The sequence below is a fragment of the Macrosteles quadrilineatus genome, unplaced genomic scaffold (assembly GCF_028750875.1).
Source record: "Macrosteles quadrilineatus isolate MER2022 unplaced genomic scaffold, UCM_ALF_1.0 Scaffold_9__3_contigs__length_116548681, whole genome shotgun sequence".
Lineage (NCBI taxonomy): Eukaryota > Metazoa > Arthropoda > Insecta > Hemiptera > Cicadellidae > Macrosteles > Macrosteles quadrilineatus.
In genome coordinates this window covers 37,735,535-37,762,529 of record NW_026542602.1, presented here as the reverse complement: position 1 = coordinate 37,762,529, position 26,995 = coordinate 37,735,535, and the positions used below count along the sequence as shown (strand labels likewise).

At 35.8% G+C, this 26,995-nt stretch overlaps 2 protein-coding genes across 3 annotated transcripts; one reads left to right on the top strand and one right to left on the bottom strand.

Moving 5' to 3' along the window:
- Positions 1-82: 82 nt before the first annotated feature.
- On the top strand, positions 83-8,371 carry LOC129003164 (high mobility group protein I-like). 2 transcript variants are annotated; one of them, XM_054431424.1, is made up of 3 exons: positions 83-153; positions 5,886-6,118; positions 7,710-8,371. In XM_054431424.1, the coding sequence occupies exons 2-3, from the start codon at positions 5,915-5,917 to the stop codon at positions 7,812-7,814; spliced, it is 309 nt and encodes a 102-aa protein (XP_054287399.1). In that variant the 5' UTR covers positions 83-153; positions 5,886-5,914; the 3' UTR covers positions 7,815-8,371. The 2 variants fall into 2 exon arrangements, with proteins under 2 accessions (XP_054287399.1, XP_054287400.1); XM_054431425.1 differs by having other exon boundaries at positions 108-153; positions 5,892-6,118.
- A 612-nt stretch (positions 8,372-8,983) lies between these two features.
- On the bottom strand, positions 8,984-26,690 carry LOC129003332 (probable cytochrome P450 304a1). The gene is made up of 11 exons (XM_054431625.1): positions 26,562-26,690; positions 25,895-26,001; positions 24,296-24,440; positions 22,216-22,373; positions 17,820-17,962; positions 14,964-15,093; positions 13,755-13,872; positions 12,449-12,629; positions 11,845-11,962; positions 10,652-10,793; positions 8,984-9,165 (listed from the first exon to the last, which is right to left on the bottom strand). The coding sequence occupies exons 1-11, from the start codon at positions 26,653-26,655 to the stop codon at positions 8,984-8,986; spliced, it is 1,518 nt and encodes a 505-aa protein (XP_054287600.1). The 5' UTR covers positions 26,656-26,690.
- Positions 26,691-26,995: the final 305 nt, after the last annotated feature.

Below are 26,995 nucleotides of genomic sequence, written 5' to 3'. Positions count from 1 at the left end.
TTTTAAACCCATATTGTAATAATTACATACTAACTAACTTAGTATAATAGTAATAATCTTTTCTATGATGTATTTTTTGCAGCTTTGTTGGCAAACTTGTCTACTGTGTCTCTTGCTTCTCGCGCGTCCAAGCCGTTGTGCTTAGAAATTTTGGTAAGTCGTATTTTCAGCATTATTTAATTAATATTACTAAAAATTTTACGAAATTTTCCAAATTTTTTCTACAGTTACTATATTTTTTAAAGTTGCTTAGAAAAAATTGGGAATTTTCTTCGGCTTCTATTAAGATAGCTCTAAATTAAAAACTTCAAGCTAGGGTTGCTGTTGGGCTTGGTGGCGTCCATTGGTGATGGCGGTTGTAATATTGGCGTACCGGTCCCTGATATTGATTGAGTTTATTGTGGATTCATCGCATAAAAATCAACCAGATTTTGTTTACCGGTTGCTTTTATTTATTTGCAACCGCTCGACTATTAATAATCGTCGAAAACCACCTAAAAATGTATTAATGATTTTAATTAAAATACAAGATGGCTATCCAGTCCCCTGAGGACTGTTCGTGTTAGGTGAATATATGATAAAATTTTCTCTAAAGTTATTTACGCGTAATACTTGTTTCCGATGGAATATTTCATTTCATTTTTTTATTGTTAAAAATTAAGACTGCTAAGGCTTGTATCTCCTAATTTGTTTCAATAGCTTACTTTACTAATAAACTTATTCCAAATTTCAATTGGACCACTGCCCAACCGTCAGTGAAGCTAAAGAAAGATGCCGCCGCCAACAGGCCGAGGTCAGGCCTAGACACAGTAGAACTCTGTAAACTTACCATGTCTATCCCTGGAGAGTGGAAACGCCCTCCATCTTTATGTTATGTTCAATGAAGTTAATTTTATGTTAAGGAACTTAGTTGATAAATTAAGGCTGACCTAACTTAACTTACTTATAATTAGAATTTATTCTAAAGGAATAGGAGACCTGAGACTAAGTTAGGCTTTGCCAAGTTTAGTGGTGGGAATCACAGAATGAAAATAACCGAGTCAATCAGTTATTGATGCTGAATAGACTAATTCGGTTATTTATCCTGGTTCGCTTACCGAGCGATTCAGTGATTTACATAGTTAACTTATTTAAGTTAAGTTAGTTGATTTAGTTTGTCACATCATCAGGTAACTTAACTAAAATTTATTCGGCGATTTGTTCGACTAAAAATCACCGATTGACGCTTAAATGTATAAAAGACTAAATGTCATTCAGTTTCCCATGAGATAAAAATTTGGTTTGTGAGTGAATAATGACTAAAATTGATTCGGTGATTCATTCAACTAAGAATAACCGATTGACGCAAAAAATAACTGATTGATTAAGTTATTCGGTCATGGAAACCATTTGCAGGGTGTCCACATTCTGGAAAGTCAGGGATAGTCATGGAAAAAAATTCTGGTCATTGGAAGTCTTGGTCTTGGAAATAGGCTAGGCAAAAAGTCATGGAAATCTCGAATGGTGATGGATTTGAGGAGAATTTTCAATGCTCTAGTCAGCCGTAACCCCGACTATTGTAGCATTTTTCACAAATATACGACAATTAAATTTTTTATTACACAGTTGTGTTAGTTTATGAGTTTTGGGTTTGTATTAGTTCATTGTTGTAACTTACTTATTGTACTCCATTGTTATCTGTTAATACATAAGTAAAAGTATTACAGGAGTTATTTAAAAACGAATAGCTTAACAGTCATATTTACAATGAGTTTAAAAGAGTCAACTCAAAGATAACCAGTGTGTAACTTAGACCATGTTTATCTTCGTTATTGATAAAAACCTAAAGCATTCCGGCCGGTTTTCTCCGTCTCAAAATGCCTCGCTGAACATGCAACACAGGTCATTGATGATAGAGGGCCAATTGAGAACGAAAAGTCGTTTTGTGGTAGTATTAGGGCACATTTGTAACCTAATAGTTGAGATTGTCCAGGGTCAGGTGCTGACTGTGATGAGTTAAGCCTATTACGCGCCACTGTTCTGTTGCTGCGGTCGTTATCACGATTACGCCTCCTGTCTATGTTTCGTTGTCGTCACGTCGGAGGCATTTAAAAGGAAAAAAACTACAAATAAACAAATTATAGCTACACAAAACAACGATAAATACACAAATTTAAGATACAACCATACTAACACGATCCGTCTTGGGGGTTATGTTTATCAGGTCCGTTTAAAATGTTGAAACCAATCATCAAGTTAAAAATTTTTTTGTGGTTGTAAAAACTTAGGATTTTTCATTAGTTGTAAAGAAACTGCTAAAGAACTTTGAAAACCCTACTTAAGTTAACTTATAATTTCATAGATAGCTTGACTTAAAAGTTATATAAGGCTACCTAGTAACTTAAGTTAGTCCTCCTAAGCTACTTAACTTAATCTAAGTTAACTGTAAGGTAACTTAACTTAACAGTTAAAAATAAAACAGTTAAAGTAACTTAAGGCTGTACTTTTACTTAGGCCTAAGTGAACTTATTTTATTTGAATTATTTTCAAGATTAACGTCTCCATAAACACTTAAGTAGCCTAACTTTTAACTTGCCCAACTAAGTTAAAAACTAAAACACTGCTGGAAAAAAAATTGTAACTTAACTTAGGCTAACTTAACTTACCTTGTAACTTAGGCCCAACTCAAGTTAAGTAGGCTATGTAACTTAAACTTAAGTATTTTATTTTCAACTTTTGTCACAAAAGGTTCATCATTTCAAGCATAGGCCTAGTTTTAGTGTCCCAGGATCGAAGTTAGTGTGAGAAGGATGGGTTCGAGGCCTGGTTTGGCAAACAAATTTGACCCCTAAGTTTAACTTAACTTAAATAAGTTACAGGGCTAACTTAACTTATTTGTTCTAGGGGTTGTACACTCGACCAAAAATATGCAATGTGCAGACTTCTCTATTTTCACCCTAGGCCTACTGAAAATAAAACATGTGATTGGAATTTCTTCCATTTCAAGTGATTTTCTGTTTACATTTTGTTATTTCGTCACCAGCATGGCAACCTCTTAAGTTAACTTTTCAGAGGGCGCATTGGTTTTCAAAACGTAGAGGGCGCATTGGTTTTTCAAAACGGAGAGGGCGCACCTGGAGGTTATTTCCTAAGGTCAATAAAAACAAACATTTATGAAGTAACTTAAAATTTGTATTTAAGTGCACAAATTAAGTTTTATTTTTAATTTTAAACATCAACAAAAATGTGTTTAGTGAACTCCTAATTATAAAGTAACTTAGCCTAATTAGATTATATAAATATAAAATTAAACTATTATTCTAACTATTCTGTTCTAACATAAAAGTATACGAAGAAATCTTTAACAAGAATATATTCAAGAAGTTAATTTAAATTTTACCACAATGCCCTATAACTTAATGTGGTTCTAGATTATAACACTCACAATACCTGATGTTTTAAGTAATTTAACATAATGGCTCTGTACATACATCGTTCATGAATCTCCCTTTCAGCACTGGCTAAGAGTGTTGCATTTCAAAATTTAACTTCTTCACTCATCTTGTAATTAAACTCTTATATTTAGGTACTGAATAATGTCATGAATCGTAATAAAATAATTATTGAAGTTTACAATAATTATTTACACGCAATAATCAACGCACACACTAAACTAGAGGTTGCACACGGAAGTTGCCTCCAGGCTGTACAAGAATCGGCAGAGCGCACACGGTAGCTACTTCCAGCCTCTTACAAAACTGAAGATAACTAACAAATATAAAATAGTTGGGTGAGTTTTGACCTTCACTCGATTCTAGGGATGAGGTGCGTGAGGTACTAAACTCACACTGCCGACACCACTCAAAATAATATAATCACGAAAAATAAAACATCCCTGGAGGTTACTTCCGTGATGCGACCTCTGGAAGGTTAAGTTAGGCCTAAGGCCCATGACAATCATTACGAATTAGCATTGAATATATAACACTATTTCGTTTTATATATCCAATATAGCGGTGTATTTAACATTATATATACTGTAGTAGTGTTATACAATATGGCAGTAGTCTAGGACATTTTATAGTAAGTACCATTTAATCGAAAAACAGTACTTCATACGAATACTTTGATACTTGATACCCTTGCTCAAATTCATCCGTGGGTTCGCCCTAACTCGCGATTTTTTTAGGTAACCATTTATAGTTTTTACTATTGTAGTCCCTTTTTTGCAGCTCTTACATTTTATGTTTGATATCATATCGTTATCGTTTTATGCACACACCTTCTTTCATACGCCTTGGTGTTGGTCACCCTGCTGCCAGCACTATTAATCATATTGCCACTGTGTGTACCTAGGAGGATTAAACATTAAGGAGAGGACACGCTGTAGTTTCGTTGAAGCCAGCGTACTGGTGGGGTGGGGGGAGGCAGTACTGGGTGGGGTAAATTCTAACCGTAATATTAGGAACCTATTAAGAGGAAAGTCACATTTATGAACCAATAGTACGTTCAAAGGTGAGTAATTTACACAAGAGTGACTTGTTTTTTAGAATTCGTTGTCCTTGTTTTTATTTTTTGTCATACTTATATTGTGTATTATTTATAATACTCTGACCAGAGCGCGGGACTCCGTTTCCTGGGGTCCCGGGTTCAAATCCCGCCATACCACCAATGGCTTTTACTGTTCATAAATTAAAACTCAAATCATGAGTAGTACCGTATGTGTATTTGAATATTTTCTTAAAGAGAAATAAAATAAGTTTTAATCCTTTAAAAGAATGATAAACGCACTTTGGCGGTCAGAAGACACGATGATTGTTGAACATTTACACTTTTACTTGAAGTTTCTTTGGGCAAACAGATCAAATATAGTTCAATATGATATTAAAAAATCAAGAACTTGATTGCCAAGAAATTGTTTTACTTTTTATGTTTGTAATTTAATTGTAACAGCTGTTGGTGTAAAAAAAGTTAGAGCGGCTTTGCATTTTTTCTTAACTTTGGCTATTTAAAATCACCTGCCTTGCACATAAATGCCTTAAAACTAGTAAAAAATAATATTAACAAATCGAAAAAACTATGAAAAATGAAAATTTAAAATGTATTTCACCACCCGAATTAAATTTTTCATTTTAACCTATAATTAGTAAGGATTGTTTTATAAACTGAAAAAATAAAAAAAAAAACTTTATTGTAATTATTTTCTAAATACCACTTTTAAATATGGGTAAATATATATTTTTTATTTCGAGAAACTATTAAGGAACACTAATAAATTGTTAGTTTGTGTAGATACATCATATTTTTTTCAAAAACGTAATTAAAGTAATCATATGTTCAAAGTCCAGGCCAATTCTTTCAACTTTGATCTTCAATAATAAATAATAAATAATAGTTTTCATAGGAATTATTGACACCGTTCGATAGGAAATTTAATTTACTTTAAGAATGCCATCGGTGAATAACACAGGTGTTTTAGTTTAGAGGCAATTTTAATTCGAAACAGCGCGCGTCGCGTTTTTCCCTATCTCTCCCATGTTATAGCCGAGGCTTTTTGCCACTCTACGGCTCCGCGTGCCCCTCTAGTGTTCTGCTAAAGCTGGCTTCACCGCAACATGTGTATTCCTATTCGCGTGCCCTCTCCTTAATGTTTAATCCTCCTAGGTGTGTACTGCCAGACGAAAACATGTGATCTTACAAAGTTATTTTTGAAATGTCATAACTGCCCTTGTAAATATGATAAAATCCCAATTTTTGTTTTGTTTTGTAGAAGAATGTTTTAATTTTTGTAATTAAGAAATGCCAATTAAGTTACAGTGTAACTAACTTTATCTATAGTAATTTCTCACCTAATAATATTTATAGGCCTAAATGAATACGTTGTTAATACAATATGTTTAAATTAGTTGCAGCCTAAAAAACACAGTTAAGCAAGATGTCTGACGACGGTGCAGCAGTTAAGAAGGGTCGTGGCCGCCCCAAGGCTACCACCGAAGAGAAGGAGGCAAAGAAGAGACCGGCAGCAGACAAGTCTCCTGCCAAAGCATCACCCAAAAAGGACGATGGTGAGGTTCCGGCCAAGAGAGGAAGGGGAAGACCAAAGGGAGCTGGCAAGAAGGCTGCGGCTGCTAAACCCAAGGTGTGTTGTGAATCAAGTAACTTTTAACCCCCAAAGCAAGTTTTAAAACTTTCTGCATACGACATGGAAAAATAAAAAAAAAAAAAATTTTGTGGGCTTACACGGTCTAAGTTGCGTATAAATGAACCGTGCGTGTGATATTTTTAATATTTGAAAATAAATTAGTTTTTTCAAATGCTCGTATCCATTTGAATACGCCTAGGCTATTGTTATTACATTGAATCGCTTTAGTAGGCCTACTGTAATTCTGTTATTCTATGCGTAATTACCTACTCACGATCGATGCACCTAATACAGTAGAACCTCGCTAATTTGAACCTCGATAATTTGAAAACCTCTATAAATAGTAATGTTTGTATGTTCTCCTCAGAAAACCTCTAAAATTAAAAAAAAAAATATGGCTATAATTCAATGTGATTTTTATGCTTAATGCAGCCTCTACAATTTGAATTTGCACATATTCAAGCCTCTACAATTAGAATTTTGTTGCCGTAATTCAAACTTTTACCTCCAAAATTCGAAGTCAACCTCTACAATTCAAACTGCGTTACCATATGCCTCTGTAATTCGAATTCAGGACAAAAATACATCTGTTGAAACATGAACTGACGCTCTTATTATGTTCCCACAAGGTGTTCAATTTAGTCTCCGTTCTCTCAAACTCTCTACACTTAAATCTGGGACCTCCATAATTTGAATTTTATCAATTCTGACCTCTATAATTCAATACTTCAAACTTCCTATAATTCATAATATATTGTCTTTCCTCTGAAATTCGAACTAGCGAGGTTCTACTGTATTGACGTCGCAGGCTTATGTTATGTAGGCCTAATGCATGACGTTTTGTAGTGTTGCTGTTTGCAGAACGTATAATTTTTCTGCAGAAAACAAAGCTAGAGACTTCAACAGAAATATTTTCTGCAAAAAATATTTAACTTATTAACTTGTTATGTAGCATTTTCTGAGGAAACTTGAGTGTAAGAAAGGACCATGAAAAAAAATTTGGCAGTCTGGACTTTCTGCAGCCTTTGCTGTCACTCTCCGACAATGTCGGCCATGGTTCTGCTTTAAGGCTTTTTATTGCTTTGTAATATAATTAACTTTCCCGAGATAAAAAGATACAGAAATATATCACATGTCCCTAGAGGCCAAGAATGTGTAAACCACTGAAATTAAACTCTTCAATAATTGTGTTCTATCTATACAAATCGATACATTTTTTTAAAACCAATTACAAAAGCCTATCTGAAAATATTCAGACTATTGGGTATACATATATAAACAAAAGTGTATTGAAAAAAAAAATACCTGCCAATATTTGCTTTTTCATTTGTGTAGGCTTTGGTGTTGGTGTCAGAATTCTTTTCTATTCTTTTTCTTTTAGTTCCTAACTTGTGAGATGAAATTCAGTGTCTGACAGTCTATCCTTGCAATGAATTTCAATTCGAGATGCTATTGACACCTTAGAAAATTCATGACTTTTGAACCAACTTGTAATAGGTTTAGTTTATTGTGTGTCAGGTAACTTATCGATACCAAAAGATTTTATTTGCGATGTATTAGTTATTATGATTTTTTATTTTTATTTCAGGCAAAAGGCACTGGAAAGGGACGTGGAAGGCCGAAAAAGGAAAAAGAAGAAAAATCTGAAGAGGAGGAAGAAGACGAAGTTGATGAAGAAGAGAACGGAGAATAAAGTGTTTTCGAGAATCTCTGAACTTGACGGCCAAGTGTGTTCACTTACGGTCACGTTACTGTTAATGTGTGTTCCCATATTTATATGATAGGTGACCAATTTTATTAGCATAATTTATATTTGTAGTGTTTCTTATTTTATTTAGTGATTACAACAGTTTTATACATTATACAATTTACAAGAACAAAGAGACGTAACTGTTTGTTTTTAGTCTTGATTCAACAAAACCCCTGTAATATGGTGTCGTGTATTGTGAATAAATGGTTCAAATGGAATGTGTGAATTTTCCCTGGTAGCGATGACGTAGTTGTGTCAACACCTCTCAATTTCTTTTATTTTTCAGTATCTACAATGTAAGTTTTCCTATCCTAAATTCTAGTCTTACTTTGTAAATGTTTGGGTTGGTTTTGTGTACTTTATGATAGTAAAACAACTGTTAGTTTTACGATTTCTTTTATAAATTGGAAGTACAAAATGCAACCTGTTGTCTAAACATTTTTCTTTTTTATATTATTGTTCCTTTATATTCTTTGGAAAAATAAATAGTTACATAATTATACCTTATTTTTCTTCTGTCCTTTGTTTTCAACTAAGGTTATAAGTTAATATTTTAGTGGCAAACAATGGATCATTTGGTGAATGAATGACTTGTCAGTTCTTGTTGGCAGTTCATTTACAGTCTAGACATAACTTCATCATATTTATTTAAGACAATCACTATTCTTCAATGACTAGACTAGCCAAATACCTCCTACAGTCACCCGACATAGTTGGCTTCCTTGTACTGTTTATAGTACAGAAAGCTGCTAATTGGTGCATATTTATACTTTGTCGTACGGTTTACACTTTGGCGCACATCAGGAAGTCATTTGATAATTTTGCCTATTAGCTATGAATTGCTATCTAACAAAAATGTCGAATAAATGAATCGATAAATAATTTTGATACAATGCGATTACGATTGCTTACAATAGAAGTCTACAACTGTTAACGGCAGCTGACTTTTACTCCCAAGGGACTAAAATTACTTTTTACTCCCTGGGGAGTAAAACAGCTACCTAGACCCCAAATGCATGTAATTTTTAAAGGCTCCTTTTGCAGAAGTGTAATGAAAAAATGTAAATAAATCTAACACAAGTGATTGATTTTAATGCAGTTTATTTAAACATTTAGCGGGGCACCATAAGCACTCTAAATTGTGGTGGAGATATGTTAATGCCAGGTAGATGTAGATTGGGATCAGGCGGAGGCTGGTCACACGGCAGTAGCAAAGTGAAATGTTGCATCATTGCCGAGAATAAAAGAAACAAGTTCTGTCTGGCAAATGTCTCCGCCGAGCACACCCGCTTGCCTGCCAATAACAACACATACTATACTTTGATTTATGTAAATCTAAATAATCATACACTACAGGGTGACAATTAACACGTTCGCTACTGCAATAGTACGAAATTTTCCATTCACATGGACCAGCGACGCACATATGCGACGGCCGGTTTCCACCCATAGACTGCTGTCGCATATATGCGACGGCTAGTCACATTAAAATAGACTGCCGACGCATATTTGCGTCGGGGTTCTAATGTTATTAAAATGCTTATATCTTTGTAGTGGTCTATTTGAAGGCACTGAATTCCCTGCAGTGGTCTACAGAGATGTCTGACGCACAACTGCGTCGCTTGGTCTGTGGTTATGATGATTGGTGACGTCATATAATAGTTGGAAAAACTGATCTTTACTTTTCTGCATCACTGTATGTATGTATGCAGTATGTATGCTGCATTATCCTATGTAGCTTTTATATTTGTTCAGTTATAAACTGTTCTTGAATAATCTGTTTATTTTTTACTCACTTTTACCTTAAAACACAAAAAAATGAACTGTCGCATATATGCGACGTTTAGTCTATTTTAAGAAAACTGTGATAATTTTCACTATTGTCTTCGCTGTAGACCGGGCGTCGCAAATATGCGACATTACAAAAGGTTATAAAAAATACAAAGAAACAAGAATAATTTATTTACAAACACGATTGTAGCGTATTACAATGTAAATGATCACTGTTTTACAGGTTTTCGCCCGTGGTCTGTGTGTACTGTTATCCAAGTGACAGCCGGTCTATGTGTAAGATTCAAATGTATACCTCGGTCTGTGGCAATGACCGCGGCGTCGCATGAACGTGTTAAGTCTTAGGACGACTTAATAACATTAAAACGAAAAGAGATATCACAACCAAATTTTGTATATCATTATAGGTACTGGTAGTAGTAAGCTACATTTTTGTGTAACTGGTGATTGGATATCACCTATGTTTGCCCATGGGGAGTAAGTTGAAAATCTTAAAGGTAAGCATACATACATCAAATTAAAAGTCTAGTTGCAATAAAAACAATGCCGGTAACCGGACCTCAAATGGACAACCGAGTAAAAAAATGGCAGCCGTTCAAAGTTTCTTGAATTTGCCATTTTGAATATTCAAACGGCTGCCATTCTTCAGTAGTTCTTTTGAGCTCAAATTTGTGGCATGGTATTCTACTAATAAAGACCTTTAATTTGATGTGCATAATGAACTATGCTTACGTTTAGGATTTTCTTCCGTCTTCTAAACATGGATTAAACAAAAAAGAAGACTACAGCTTTAAAATTTGTAAAATAGTATACAACATTAAAACTTACAAAAACCGAAACACAGCAACAAACCGGCAACACTTGAGAGATCAAAGTATGATCCAAACCATGAGCCAGGAAAGTCCAAATCATTGAACAACCCAATAAAGCGAAATGCATATCTATTTAATAAAAACACTTGCTAAGTTCTAAGTTATAGACAAGCTCACCTAGTCCAAAAGGCAAAGACAAATCTTTCTTCTTGAGCTGTCCATTTGCATCCAGATGTCTCTCAGGGCTGAATTCAAAAGGTTTGTCCCAGATTTTCTCATCCATATTGCTGCTCCAAATATTAGCCAACATCATTGTATCCTGAAGAAAAACAATGCTTTGCATATTTGTTTATCAACCAATAATCAAATATGAGGGCGGTTGTTTAAGTAGAACCGTTTTATGTTTAGCTCCTGTTAAAGCCGAAACGAGTCTTGTCGCCGCTTACTGGTATCATTTGTGAACAAAATTACACCATTTGCTGCTCTGTAGCAGTCGTGTACGCTTCACTGTCTGTTTTTTTATTTGTAAAATTATTGAATCTCCGCCGCATGTGTGAAAAGGTCGGTGTTAAGTTTTTTGATTTCAAGAACCATGTCCGGTGCCAGCATTCATTGTCAGAGGTTATGGCCCTAATACAATGAGTGAGGGTAAAGTGCGGTAATGGGTTATGGAGTGTAAAAAAAATCTTTTCCTTTGCGGCTTTCTGGGAGAAGTCTGGGTACCCACCAAAAACACAATTCCTATCGAAATGAACATTTTCATGGCCATTTTTAAACTCCCTAGCCCATTTCTGACTTTCCCCTCTATCATTGCCTTAGGCTCATAAACTTCATCTGGCTATGAATTTCAGCATCAGATATGTTTCTTGGTGGTCAAAAACGTATCTTTGATGTCTCATGCAGCGGTGGATTCAATAATTTAAAAGTCAGCTACAGAGCAATGGTGTCATTCTGGTCACAAATGATGCCAGTAACCTGCGACTAGCCTCGTTTCACACAAACTATGGAGCTATTCTGTAAAACTGCCCAACTTAAAGAACCTCCCTAGTACACCAACATTAACTAACTAATGATCGATACGTTTCCTGGACAGTTCTCTTCTTTGTATTTAGTCTATTAAAAAAAAAATAAATAAAAATAGTATTAATGCAGTGGTAGCATGCACTTACTTACCTGAAAAGCATATTCTAATGATCCTAACATAATAAATCCTAAATTTATGATTACAATTTTTTTGTTCTTTCAGTTTCAATTGGTTAAAAAATCAGCACATTCAACTGAGTCCATTTAGAATAAAACTGGTAACAACTTAAACATTGGGATGGCATGTCTTCCAAACATAGAATGTATAGTTCATCTGGCGTACACACCTTGGGTATGAAATGGCCGTAGAAGTAAGTGTCCTGAGTACATCTGTGAGGCAGAGCCAACGGGACGAGGGCTTCAGCTCTCATGACTTCCCTCAGCACTGCTTCTGTGTACGGCATTCTGGAATAAAAGGAAAATTAAACTAACCGGAAAAAATATTATTTCCCATACGTATTAGCATAGCCTCCTCTAAACCAAGGCTGCACCCAACAATGTGGCAACATCGCAATACTTCACTTGCCGACTACAAACGTCCACAATAGCCACATGCTCTGATCCATTAATGTTATGCTATGTGTTACATGTTACCATTTAGTGGAGGAGATATATGGTTTAGGGTGGAACTAATTCCCACAAAAACTGAGTTTGATTTTTTAGTTCCTTGATTGTGTCTGTTTGACATACTAAAAGTCTAAAAAAATCTAACCATACAAAATGTGTTTTTTGGACGCCATATTGGAAAAACTTGAAAATTTAAAAAAAATCCCCAGAAAATCATGTTTGATATCAAATTTAAGGGATTTTTTAATTAAGGAATTTAAGGAAAATTAATAATTGTGATGGAAAGGAAAATGTCTTCAAAAGGTTAAACAAATGAATACCAACAGCTTGCGATCGTCTAGATTAGGTAGCCTGGAACGGCCGATGACTCTATCAATCTCCTCTTGTATCTTGAGCTGCACCTCAGGGTTCAGAAGAAGGAACTCCACAGCAAAGCCCATCGTGGCTGTGACCGTCATACTGGTAGGAAACAGAAGGTCCCAACACATCATCACGAGCTGTTGCTCTGCAACGGAAATCAACTTACTTTGCACATCTTGCGCTATGGGTAGACAATATTAGTGTCGTTCCTTTTAGATGAACAAACACAATTATATGATGAATTTGTTTAATTTTCAATACCATTCCCAAATCATTTTTTCCAGTTATGGCCCTGCAGGGATTTACCACTCTTTCAATAATAGAATTTCTTCACTATCCACTCCTAATGCACCATTGTGTCTCAAAATGGAAACCAGCAACTGTAATGCAAAACAAATGTGGACTGTGTATGCAATTACTTGGCAAATAGTAGAGTAGATCGATAATGGAAATACAGGTAAAATGGAGAGGCGCTCTCCTGATTTAAGCTCCAAAACTCGTATGTCAATGGGCGAGTAACTATTCTGTCCAGTTATAAAAACGAATCTACCCTGTGATGTTGAAACAAAGAGTTCTACACTGTGACTTCCAACAGACACAAAAGGTTATGAAAAAAGTATTCCAAGCCAGTTAAGCGTGACTCAAGTTTCCTTTATCATTAGAATCTGACTGAATTGCTGCTATTAAGATGTATTGTATAAGGACAAGTCAGTTTCAATCACTGTCATGACTTCTTTGATTTATTTTGTTTATAATGTAAAAGTTAATGTTCAAAGGAGTATTATGGGAATCTCGCAACATCGATTGATGAAACTCAATTTTCACAACATTTTGGGATATCGGAAAATATAAAATATGACCACAGATCAAGTGCTGAAAGGATAAATGGTGGTCAGTGTTTTTTGGGGATTTTCCTATTTAATTAGGTACACTGAACATAATATATTGTTTTCAGCAATTGAGGTTCCCTATAATGCCTATAGTTGGTTCCAGCTTAGTCATGTTCAAGTTTTCTTCCCAATAGATTGAGATAACAGATTCCCAATCTGAAACTGTGTAGAACTTGTGTTTTACTAAATAATTGTTGGAAAATCCTCCGTAACTCTTTAAGCAATGTCAAGAAATTGGGCCTAACTCACAACCATGTCCACAAATCAGATGAAAAGGGGTTATTAATTACAGATAGCAGCTAGAGGACCATTAAGAAAAGAAAATTCTGGCTTATAAACAAAATTTTAACAAGTCAAGGATTGAGTTGTAATCTAGTTACCTGAAAACCAATGTTGAGTCCCTGATTCCTGCTTTTCCTTCATCTGTTTGAGATAAATATCACAAAAATCACGTAGGGCCTCTGGCAGATAAGTGTCTTTATGGTGTTGGACGTGCTCCTGTAAGCTTAAAACAATCACCGTTACTTTCAGTAATAAATTTATTAACAGATAATTTATAAAACAATCCAAAAATATAAAAAAAAAAACAATCTTGGTTTTTTTTACTTTATAAAATACTTTCTTTCAATGTGCTGTGAATTGTGGTGAGGAAAGCAAGAAAGGGGAGGGAATAATTTTGTTCTAAATCTCTAAATCTGCCGTAGGAAACAAACCCACCATTTATCATGGGACAAACTAAATTTGAAAAATTTCCATAAGATTATCTTTGGTTTAATTACATCAGCCGTGAGAAAAAAAAAGATTTGTTCAAAGTTCGAGGAAACAAAATAAGTAAATGTTGTAAGAATTAAAACATTGTGACTTTTACAAAAGCTCAAACTTATAACTTTAGATTTCCACAGTCACAATTCAAAAAAATATAATTATGAGGCATGTTTTTTTAAGTAAGTACAGTTTTTCAATTTTTAATTTTTTTAAATTTCCAGCGCTGCGATTGGCATTTTGGACAAACCTAGTGCGGGTTTCTGTTACTCAAGTAGACACAGTTGTGTTGATTAACACGACCATTTAATTTAATTGGAGCTTCATCTGTTCACAAAACTAGATTTTGAAAGTCGCTGTCAGCTTCACAGCGTACAACAAACCATTCAGAACACGCCGGTCAAAATCGTATTCCAATTAACCTTCATGGTTACTGTCAACAAGAAATGCAAATGCAAATCTAAACTCAAATCTAAACATAAAAATCTCAACAATGACCTTCACAGCTGATTTTGTCATTGCTAAAAAACAGGTTGTGCAACATTAGTTACAAGTTGCAAGTTGCACACATTAGTGTGCAGCATTGTGTTTCATAAGTAAGTTTGCCTCGGTAAAATAACTTATGAAACACCTGGTACATTTTACATTCCTTCTTCCTTAATGTATTCTTAAATGCAAAGTGTTCTTTCCTCAAAAACTAAATTTTCTAAAATTGCAAACTGAATACTATTCACTAACATGCCAAACTCTGCCATCTAGATAGTGCAAATATACCATCAGCAGTTTGAATGATGAATTCACAAAACAGTAGAACAAGATGAAGAGACCTGTATAAACTGCTTGATGAGACGGTTGCTGCGTACACAGTCAATGAAGCCTGAGAGACGAGGCGCGATGTGTCGTACCCACGGAGTGAGGTTAATCATACCAGTGGTGGGGTCTATGCGGAGCTGAAAACTGACAGGCAAGTTGAAATTAATACCACTTTGAAGGAAACCATTTGTTACATGATGATCATTGACCTTTGGACACTAAAGAAGGTATTCCATTAAAGGGGGGACCAGCTGTAGTTGATTTCATATGATAAAATGAACACAGTTGAATGAGCCACTCAAAGAGTGCGCTTTAGGCAAAAAATTAGTTTTATTCCTCAGTCTTTTACTGACATAGTCGATGAGACATAAAATATGTTACAGTTTTAGCTTACGATAAGTTGTTTTATCAGTTTGGCATTGTTAAAATTTGGCATATTCCACAGAAATCAGAAAATATCACAAACACACTGTGTCAGTGGCTCAATTATACTATGACCATTTTCATTTTAACATTAAAACTGGCAACAAACTTTAATAAGGGATTGAATGGCTTGAAAAAGTGGCTTCAGCTGTTCCATAAGGATGGTAAGGTATCTGCAATCCTAGAATGCTATGGGAAGGTAAGGAAACAGGTCCGCGACATAGGAAGTGGTGAAGGAAGTAGTCAATGCAAGCTATCCTGAGTGCGGGAACTGTTTATGACAAATAGATTAAAGTATCTGCAATTATAAAATGCTAAGGGAAGGTAAGGAAACAGGCCCGTGACGTAGGAAGTGGTAAAGGAAATAGTAAAGGTGAGCGGGACGGAGTGTGGGAACTGTTTATGACGATTAGATTAAGGTATACCCAATCCTAAAATGCTATGGGAAGGGAGGGAAACAGAGGTCCGCGACGTAGGAAGTGGTGAAGGAATTAGTAAAGGCGAGTAGTCCGGAGTGTGGTAACTGTTTATGACGATTAGATTAAGGTATCTGCAATCCTAAAATGCTATGGGAAGGGAGGGAAACAGGTCCGCGACGAAGGAAGTGGTGAAGGCAGTAGTAAAGACGAGCAGTCCGGAGTTTGGGAACTGTTAATGACAATTAGATTAAGGTATCTACAATCTTAAAATGCTATGGGAAGGGAGGAAAACAGGTCTGAGACGTAGGAAGTGGTGAAGGAAGAAGAAGGGCGAGCAGTCCGGAGTGTGGGAACTGTTAATGACAATTAGATTAAGGTATCTACAATCTTAAAATGCTATGGGAAGGGAGGAAAACAGGTCTGAGACGTAGGAAGTGGTGAAGGAAGTAGTGAATGCGAGCAGTCCGGAGTGTGGGAACTGGAAACCAATTGTAGCAGTTAGATTTATGTATCTGAAATTGAAATACTGAAATGCTATGAGAAGGGATGGAAACATGTCCAAGACATAGGAAATGGTGAAAGAAGTAGTAAATGCTAGCAGTGCGGGGTGTGGGAAATGTTTGTGGCAATCAGATTAATGTATTTATAATACTAAAATGCTATGGAAAGAGATGAAAATAGTTCCACGGCGTAGGAAGTAGTAAAGTTTAGCATCGCAGATTGTGGGAACTGGGAACCGTTTGTGGCAGATAGATTAATGTATCTGTAATTCTTAAATGCTATGATAAGGGAAGTAAACAGGTCCATGACGTAGGAAATGGTGAAGGAATGTAAATGCTGGCATCGCAGAGTGGGGGAATGATTTTCCCCGAGCAAAGCTCGGTCCCCAGGTACTAAAATTAAAAAGAGCAATATCTCTAGTAAGACAATATCTCTAGTATCTGAGTCTGAGTGAGGAAGAGTCCTTTAGCATTACAAAAATGCATTTAGATCATATTCACTTTTAAACTTCAAACAATCCTGTCAAGTATAAAGTAGTCGTGAAAACACTTAAGCTTAGAATGTCACTGTTATACTGTTATGTATGTTGAGGCTATTAACACGTTCGCTGCGGCACGTCAAATAGCGGGCGTATCCCCAGTGCGGCGCAGCCCTCAGCGTCCCCCAATTGCCGCACCCCCCAATTGCCGCGTGTGATTGGCTTTCCAATTTCGGTCTGACGAATAGCAAATAACGTGAGGGAATGTCCTGCTTTACAACGAGAGTCAATGTAGTTCGCTGAACACCCACAGATAGCAGCACTGCTTGGAACGTAGCCGGTCCCATTGGAATTGTATTGCCAAATGGAGGGAAAAAGACGGGACAAAAAGAAGACTTTTGAGATTGCCAGACGGGGATTTTACGGGGAAATTTACTACCAACCTACACCACAACAAAATGCAAGTCACATTCTACACGCTAACATGTTATAGGTCCGCTTTCAGCCGACGCTAGAGCAAAAACGAAGATATACAAAAGGCATTACCGAGCGTTCCCGATGGGGTACAGACGCACCGTACGGGGGCCAAGCGCCGTACCCGATCGGGAACGGCCGCACTCTACGTGTTAAGAGTTCAGAGTGCTCTCAGAAGCTCCTTGACTAATCTGGGTTCCCCAAGCAAACTTATCAGCTGTTATAAATGGGCTTTGAATTAATGATCAGGCTAAAGACGAGCTAATGTAGGTTACAAAAATATTGTCTTGTTCATTGTTTATTTAAATCTCAACCATCACTCATCTGTGCTTGAAATATCACACTCCCTGATGTGTTGACGTAGTGTAAATATCAATCAATCAATTGATAAAATCAAACACTGTAAAAATAAATGACAGTAGGTATAACATATTACCGTGGTCTTACTGTATAAGGACCGAATGCTACAAAGGTAAGTTTACATCTCATAGAATATATATATCATTACATCAATATCTATTACATAAAAATCTAGTCATAAGCTGTTTAATTCATAGCTCCTATCAAAGCCTCACCGGAGAGCTGTGAAAGCAAACTCTCTGAGTTTGTGGTGTAACGGAGGTGGAAATCTACACCCTAGTAGAAGCTGCATTGTGAGGTTGAGAAAAAATGCGTAAAATGCTGACGGCACCAGCACTCCCCTCTCATCACTCACTCCCTGGGAGACGGCATAGAGAAACAGTATTATTAACAAGAACAAAACTGTTACACTGTCAATGACATGATAGGTGGTGAAAATGGGTTGCTCAGTGTTTCTAGAGCTAGTCTATTATTTGCCTATTTAGGAAGACAAATTGATCTTGAGAAAAGTCAGTAGCTTTGTAATTTGGTCAGAGGCGGGACATGATCACTGAGCTTTTGATAAAATCGTCATGACTGAAGAATCAGCCTATTTTAGTTAACAAAGCTACATAAGACATCACCTTGCATTTATCTTCATCTTGATGCAAAAAATTGTGTCAATTTATTGTAAATGATTTTGAGACTTGTGACATGAATGATTCTTTAACGACTTGCAACTCAATCAATGCAGCATTTTAATGGGCATAAGCGCAACCTGTTATGAAGTAAAGAAGTACGAGGGTCTTTCAATAAGTAACGAGACAAATTATCATTGCTCAAAAACGGTTGAATCAGTACAAAACTTTGGTTTCTTTTCAACATCCCCAGCAACAGTTATACACTTGTCCCATTTTTCTGCTAAGTTTGTAAATGCCCTTGGCATAAAATTGTTTGGATTGATCTCAAAGCCACTTTTGCACCTGCTTTTTTACCTCTTCATTGGATTGAGAATGTATCCCTTGTCGTAGACCATCTTTAAGGGGTCCAAACAGATGGAAGTCTGATGGGGCGTGGTCGAGGCTTTAGGGGGGATGTGGAAGGATGTCCCATCCCAGTTTCTGAAGTTTTTCTTTTGTCTACTGTACGTAGACGTACTGTATGTGGATGGGCGTTGTCATGAAACAAAATCACGCCTTCAGTGAAGAGCCGAGAGCCTTTGGTTCGAATTGCAGGTTTTATCTTGTTTTAACCTCCCCCACTTGTGCTCCATGGCCTCTTTCAATGGCCTCTTTCACTTTTTTTTTTTGGAGGTGAAAATGCCAAGATCCCTAATTTCCATAGACTCTGGGTTGTAGATTTTTGACAGTACCATTTTCTCCACCAGCTTTCTTCAGAGCAGAGCTAAACTAGTCTTTGTTCTTCGTCTTCGTTCCAAGTTCCACGAGGACTCCTCCGGAACGCGTTTGCCGAAACGCCTTGATTTCAGCTCCCGACTGGCTGATCGTGGTGGATCCCTGTTTCATCACACTTTACAATTCTTTTGAAAAAAACTTCTTCTTCAGTTGCTTTTAGATTTTTTGACTGTTAAATTATTTAAAAACAGGTTTCTTTGTAGCGTCCTTGAGTTGTCTCCCATGTAGCACAGATGGTTGGGCCAACGTTGGTAAGTTGTGGAGCCACACAGTTGGCCAACGGTAGAAATGTCACCTCTTTAAACTGTTTTCCAACCAATCATTGTCCAACAATGGCCCAACCATCCAAAAATACTGATGGCCAACTAACCATAACACAACTGATATCCAACCAACCGTTTTATTTCACACAAAATAATAAAGATTAGTGTGAAAAGCATAATTATTAGTTGAGTAAATTGATTAGATAGTTCATAAGAACAAATTTTGAAAAGAAGCTAGAACAAAATTTTTTGGCTCAGACGGGTCTTGAACCCTCCTTCGACTCATAAGCCTCTTACTTTACCACTGAGCTATCTGTGATAGTTGATATAGAGCGTTTTCAAGTGGTGAAAGAGTAGCCGACAGTTGCAATGGTCGCAATACTTAGAACATTTTTGACACTACACACAGTATAATATATGATTCTTCTGTTAAGACATCATAAGTAGTTATTATTTTTTTTTGGGGGGAGGAGTTAGAGTGGATACTGGTATTTGAATATATATTATTTAATTACCGTTAGATTATTAATGCTATTATAATTGAATGTTATAATGATTAATTACTCTTTCCCCTTAAATTGTTGCAAATAAGTTAAAGAATATTAATTTAAAAAATATTTCCATTATTATAATTATGTTGTGAAAGCTAGATCCAGAGAATAAAAGTCGTGTAAACTCAACTATGGACCATCGTTGGTCCAACATAAGTATCTTTTGTTGGTCCAACGGAGTGAAAAACGGTTGGACAACGGTTGGCTTGATGTATGATACCCAGCAATGCATATTAATGTATTTCATTAACAATGAACCAATGTTGGTCCACAGTTGTAAGTATTGGTTGGCCTAACTACGAGTTATACAGTTGGTCAATGGAAGCTTGTTGGTTGTGGAAGCTCCAACCAACCATCGACCAACTGTCCCACAGTTGGTCAACGTTGGCCCAACCATCTGTGCTACATGGGCGGGCACCAGTCTCGCTCAGGTTTTCTTGTACCACAGCTTGTTATGAATAATGTTATGGACAGTGCCAACACTTGCGTTTGCTTTTTCACTTATCAGTTCAATAGTGATACGTCTATTGTCCTGAATTAATGCTTCAATCCGAGATTCGAGAGAGTAAATCCCAACTTTGATCGGTGGTTCACTGGGTTGCTTGTTAGAAACTTTTGTTCGGCCACTTTGAAAATGATCTACCCATTTGTAAATGTTCAAACGATTCAAACAATTGTCTTGTGACGCAAAATTCTAGGGGGGGAATAAACCAGTATTCACCTAAGTCAGGCTAGGCCTACCCCTAGAACTGGCCACACTCAGATTTCTTCCCCGGAGTGCTCAGAAGGAGCCGAGAAAAATCCAGGGGTCGATACGAAGTTGTCACGGCTTTGACTGATCAATTTATTTAAAGTTTAATCGAAGGCTCAGAGCTCAGGAAACGTTCAGGAAATCCTGCAGACGCTCAGTTGGAGCTATATATCATCCTTACCTTCGTTAAAGTGTTTTGTTAAATTTTGCCTAACCTTTGGAATGACTCTGTAGGGCCGACGAGTATTCAATCTTAGCCAATGTGATGTAAATACTCGTATTAAACTGCAACTAATTAGTTAAAGACGTTGATAATTGATATAATATCGAATAAAAGGTAAAAACAATTCCTACAGAGTCGTCGGGGCCTAATTAATATAATCGAATGGAGAATTTATCGTGAGATTGTTTAAAATAAATTTAGTATTAATTTTCGTAGCTGATTATTCAACTCAGCATACTCCCAGACTTGATTCTTTCACCCGCCACAGACGGGGTTTAGAACTTAGACGACAAGTCTCGGGGTATTAAACGACGAATGGACTAGAATAATTTAAGTAATAACTAAGTAATCGTTAAACGAACAGAATAAACGTAATTTCGTAGCAAATTAATTTAAACGAACCGAAAGATATCCACCGCTAGTCACTGGCAGGCAGGAACTGGCGGGTTTTATGCAAGTCGGCGAAAACGAAGTTATTAGAATTTATATAATTCGAATCGGGATGTAAAGAAAGCGAAAAGGTACAATAGATTAAAATGAAAATAACATAACGTGAAAAGGTCCTAACTAAGTATGCTAGCTAACCTTCGTAACAAAATCGTACAGTCGTGTCGATTATCGTGCGAGCGTAGATGTAACGACGAAGTTACTTCCAAGACGGCGTACGAACGAATCATCATGTCTTGGAGTAAAATCCTTCGTTCTTGCCCGCTCGAGGCTCACGCGCTCAAGCGGCGAACTTTAGTACTACTAGACAACAGCTGATCGCAAATTCACTTGTTGAGCTGGTCTAGTTTCGTCTGTCGTCTGTCAACAAATAAACACCAGTTTGGGGTTATGTCGTCAGCGGCGTTAAATACCTGTAAAATCGGCCAGTTTGACTTTATTTGGTGAAACTGAGTGCTATTATAAATAAATATGTAGTTTTGGGTGTGTGTATGTACTTCACTGTGATTAAAAATAGGCCTACGTTCTTTGGCCCATAGCCCAAGCTATGGCCAACACATAGGCCTAGGAGTAGGCTATTGTGGTTAAAAATCGGGTAAGTTCTGGTGTTCATTTATTCGTAGTACGTTTTTACCCCCCTTAAAATTTGGTACCTTACAGTCTCCATTCACTTTTAACATTATTTTGTGGATTTCATTACCTTTCTTACCTTCCGCGACTAAAAAAAATCTGATCAGGGCATCAGTGGACTTGACATCGTTAACTGAGTAAGTTTGAAGTTTGAATTGATCTTTACAAAATATTATTGAACAGCTGATCAATTGTCATTGGAAGGTTACCAACTTATCCTTACCTGAAAGTTTTGTGCTGATTCAATAAACCGTTTTTGAGGAATAATAATTTGTCTCATTACTTATTGAATGACCCTCGTATTTACATCAATGTATACATCTTTTAATTTTAAACATACTCCAAAGTTTACCTCAACTTTTGATTGAACCAAGTCTAGAAAATCTCTGACTTCTTCTTCCACAATCTTTTCAAAACTTTTACTCCTTGTGCCCCAACCAAAGTCTCGAAGGTAACGCAGCATAAAGCGCCTCTGTTCTGTCCATGGTGATCCATCAATAAAGAACTGTCCTGTAAATATTTAAATAGATCAGTATTTATTTTAAAAGTTTCTACTACCATTGCTATAGTAGACTTACCTTCCAATGTAAAAATTTGAAAAAACAACCAAAACCGTGGTGCAATCTGTTGAGATAGTCTAACAACTAACAATATTCTTTCTCCTACAGTTACCTAACAATGTACATGTTCTCTCACTGATTTGAGAAAGCAAAGTGGCCAATTCGCTCACCAGTGAGACAATGTTAACAAGACAATGTTAACATTGTCTCACTGTAATTACTTTGTCTCACTCCAGATTTGCAACGTGAAGGCACGGAATAGTGAGCGCGTAACATGCAGAGAAGGTCGTATGCGCGCGAAATACGTTGGCAGCACTGGCTGTAAATCAGCTGGTCAGCTGTTGTACTGTTGTATCATTAAATGTCACATCAAAAGTTCACTTCTGTGTAAAAATATGTTACGTTTCTTTACAAATGTATTTGTTTTATGGTAACTGTAGGAAAAATATAATGTGCGACTCAAGTGCAAAGTGCAATTGCTCACTAGTTGCACAAATAACTATTGTCAAGTTATAAATCAATCAGCTATTGGTATGGACTTTAATTAATATTCCACCCAATAAACTAGTACCTTTGACTACGGTAGAAAATAGAGTTTTAGTCACTAGTGCATTCTGTGACTGGCTCACACAACTACGTTCTTTTTTAACAAAAAGTTGGCTACAGCTGGTCCATATAGATGGGACGACTACTTCAGTATCTAATAGTCAATGCTAGTACCCTCTGGTGCTTCATCTATTTTCTTGGCTTCAAGCATTTTTACATCGGATGGGAAGTCTTCTCCGTATAGTCAATTCTACTACACAACAGCATCCTTAAGTAGAGAATACAAAATGTTAAGGCATTTTTCAAAAAGGAATAGAGGTAAGCTAGATAAACTCTATTCCTTTTCCAAAAATTCCATATTGCCCAATTAGCTTTCCTTTAATAAAAAAAATCAAAATTTTAAGTACAAAAACAGATAATAATATAAACTATAGTTCGGCCGCTTAGAAAACGACCTGCGTGCTAATGCTAAACCAATGCTGGAGGAGGTCGCTTTCTAAGCGGCCGAACTATACAATGTTCACTATGAGTTAAATCTGAGCCAAAAACATTTTTTTCTGAAGTTCAAGAGTGTTGGCATTATAAGGGTATCAATATTTTAATGTAATAGGTTGATTGTTTAAAGCAAGGCTAACATTGTTGATTAAACCATAAACCTTTTTCTTTCCTTGATGGAAAGTGATATGAGTAATTTGCACATTGACTGTAGAAATCAATACAATCTTTTATCACCCTCTGATAAAAAATATTCCCTTATACTGCTTATTCTAATCGCAGCTGAACATTTTTGTTTTAACTAATGGTTAAAATTATTTGTAAAAAATAACTTTTGTGGTTATTTTATATCTTAGAAAAAATACTTCACACTCATAACTTTGACGAGGTAAGGTAATCTACCCCATTAAGTACTCGTAGATACATTTATGGAACTAAGAAAGGTCAGCTAAAATAATTTTTCACAGAGATGTTAAAAACTTTACCTATAAAAATCGTTAGAAAAATATTTTAGACAAATTTTAATTTAGTTGTACATTTAATTTTTGTCACCATTTCAAACGTTCTTTCAAAGCATAAAATATCTACTTGAATAGATAAGTTAAGTAATAAGTTTAGTAAATGGTTAACCTTTATTAACATTAACATTTTTGTAATTGTTGAAAGTATAAGGGGTGTTGATAGTTAAATTTGAAAACAGCTACCAATAAAAGTGCTCACTTTAGTACTTAATTATCCCCAATTACCACTAACTTTGAAATAAAAAGATAACCAAATAATTTAGAAAAACTAAAACTAAATAATATTGAAATGAAATAACATATTACATACCTCTAATAACACCATCATCGTCCCTTATCTGAGGTATGAAGCCTTCCACTCTGCCTTGGAACTCTGGCCGAATCAACAGTTCTCGTACACTGGCCGAGCTGCAGGCCACCACAGTAGGAAACGGGCCAAGGTACATCCCTAGGACCTAAACCATTGACTAGTTGTAGTTCACTTCTACAGCATAACCAAAACCACATGCTAAGGTATGTAAGCCTTGCGATAAAATCACCTTACTGTAATAGCATTGCAAATTCAAAGTTCCAAAGAACAGCTGACATTTTGGACTCGGTTGTCCGTTTGTGTTCAGATTTGCGGCTTTGTATTCTACTAATACAGACCTTGAATTTTACAAGCATATAAACCTATGCTTACATTTCAGATTTTCTTCTGACTCCTAGCAGGCCGTCCCCCTGAGGGGATAGTGTATCATCACGGCCACCTTTAACTAAGGCCGCGACCAGCGAGAATTGGCTATGTCACGCCAAGCATCTACTTCGGGCCATTTCACCATTATGGTAGTACGGAACTAGTAGTCGCGGTTTAAATATACTGCATTTTTGCACCCTTACAATTGAGATGAAATTTTGAAATTTGGTAGAGCTAGCGAATAAACCCTTTATACCAATGGTGTAGTTTTGAAAATTAAAATTTCGTTTAGTATATATAAATATTTTTAAAATTAACACATTAGAAAAAGTTTGGTTAGTGGTTAGCGTAAAGTGAAATAGTTAGTCGCCTACTAAAATTGTTGTCTGTTGTTTCATCAAGTTGTTTCTCAAGTTTCATCCGTGAGAAATATGTAGATAATTAAATATACTTTACTGTTTGTGTTTAACTTTTCCTTCTATCATGCTTAGTTTTGTTGAAATTTTGGGTTGGACAGAGCAAAAAATCTCAGTTTTATAGCGCGGCGCGGTGTGTAGATGCCCGCAAGCTGTAGTGTAGTATCGCATCATCGCATAGCTAATTAATGTAGGCCTACTCAATTATTTTGAGCAGGTTAATATGCCTTTTGATTATCCTCAAGAATATTACTTTCTTAGCAAATATTATACATTACATACCAAGATTATGTCTCATCATATCCCTATAATTTGCATTGTGAGCCCTATTACTTTCATTGTGTGCGCGATCTCTTTGAGGCATCTTAGAACAATTACAAATACTAATGAAACATACAATGAAAACACAATATCTAATGCAAGTAATTTTCTTCTTTACATTTTATACAAATAACATTACAAATTTCATTACCGTACTTGAATGCACTGAAACATCACCAACTACAGATAACCCCATTTTCTTATGGATGTAAACAAAATTGTATTATGGCCATCTGTTTTGAAGTAAAAAAATGTAAACTTGAAAAAATGCAGATGATTGACAACAGAATTCAGCAAAAACTATGAAATTTTAAAAGCCTATAGGACGAAGGACATTCACGGGACATCATCCAAACCCACAAAAGGTACATCTAGAGGATAAGAGCTTTAAATTGGATAACCAATATGCCTATACAAATTAATATTTAGGGGTCGATTTGCTGTACACAAAAACAAAAAAATCTTTTAATAATATAGGTTACTTAGTTTAACTTACCTCTGTTTTATATCGCCTTGCTATCCAGTGCATAGCTTTGTAGGGGAACCTGTAGTTTTCTACCAAAAGTTGAAGGTAAGCACCCCATATTGGCCAGCGTAAAGGACCTGCCACAAAGTCAAGTTTTTCATTTGCCTAGTTGAAGACACTTGTGTTTTCAAACCAAAACATATAATTATATACAATCTTATTCTTTTAACAGAACAGAGTTAATAATTTTTTCATAATCCATGGCACATACAAGTACATCATATCTCAAAATTAAGAACTGTAAAACTTATAATTTTCAACCATAAATAATATTGCATTGGATTTCTTTTCTAGTTTTGCAGGAAAATTACCTCATTATTTATTCCTAGGCCGAATTATAAATAAAACAGTGTCTCATAAAACACCAAATAAAAAATGGAAAATCAGATGGAAATTCAATATATTAACAACAATAATTCATTTAATATGTTTTAGTAGAAAATTATCATCAAAGGAAACTATAAATATGAAAAATAAGGTTTAAAATATTGTATTATCTCAGGAGGCTACAAACATCACTGTCACATACAAAATGTAGAATATTGTACTTTTCAAACTTAAAACACAACCACTAAAAGGCGATGTAAATTACATCTCAAGCCCACCTCGAATGAAAAACCTTAAAAATATATCTTACCTGGAGGAAACTTTGGATGAGGTTTATCTGTTAGATATCGATAGAATATGTAAAAAAGCAAGCAGAACAAAGCAAACATTAGTTCTCCCGTCATGATTGTCCAAGAGTAGCTGAGTAGTAAACAATACAACTTGGTCGAAGGTTATCTTAGTGGACAAAAACACAGTTAAGTCAACACAGTTATCCTTCATATGATAAAATATGGGTTCATTGTCACATTTAAATATCATTGTTATCAACAACAAAGAATTTTATATTGTTGGATTTCAGTAAGCTACTTGATAAAGGATCTTTTCTTTACATTTAGTAAGTTTGAAGTAATATTGATATAAGAGCATGTGTTTTTCTCCAAGTCAAACATACATAGCTTAGTAAAGAAGTCAGTTTTGTTAAAGGAAATGATTTTGAATTGTAGAATTAATTGTAGATAGCAC

Bases quoted from the DNA above. Each gene is read 5' to 3' on its own strand.
- LOC129003164 (XM_054431424.1), top strand. From the start codon at position 5,915: ATGTCTGACGACGGTGCAGCAGTTAAGAAGGGTCGTGGCCGCCCCAAG. The intron at 6,119-7,709 runs GTGTGTTGTGAA...TTTTTATTTCAG, and splicing joins CTGCGGCTGCTAAACCCAAG to GCAAAAGGCACTGGAAAGGG.
- LOC129003332 (XM_054431625.1), bottom strand. From the start codon at position 26,655: ATGACGGGAGAACTAATGTTTGCTTTGTTCTGCTTGCTTTTTTACATA. The intron at 24,441-25,894 runs GTAAGTTAAACT...TCAATGGTTTAG, and splicing joins CAAGGCGATATAAAACAGAG to GTCCTAGGGATGTACCTTGG. The intron at 10,794-11,844 runs GTGTGTACGCCA...GTTTTTCTTCAG, and splicing joins ACGGCCATTTCATACCCAAG to GATACAATGATGTTGGCTAA.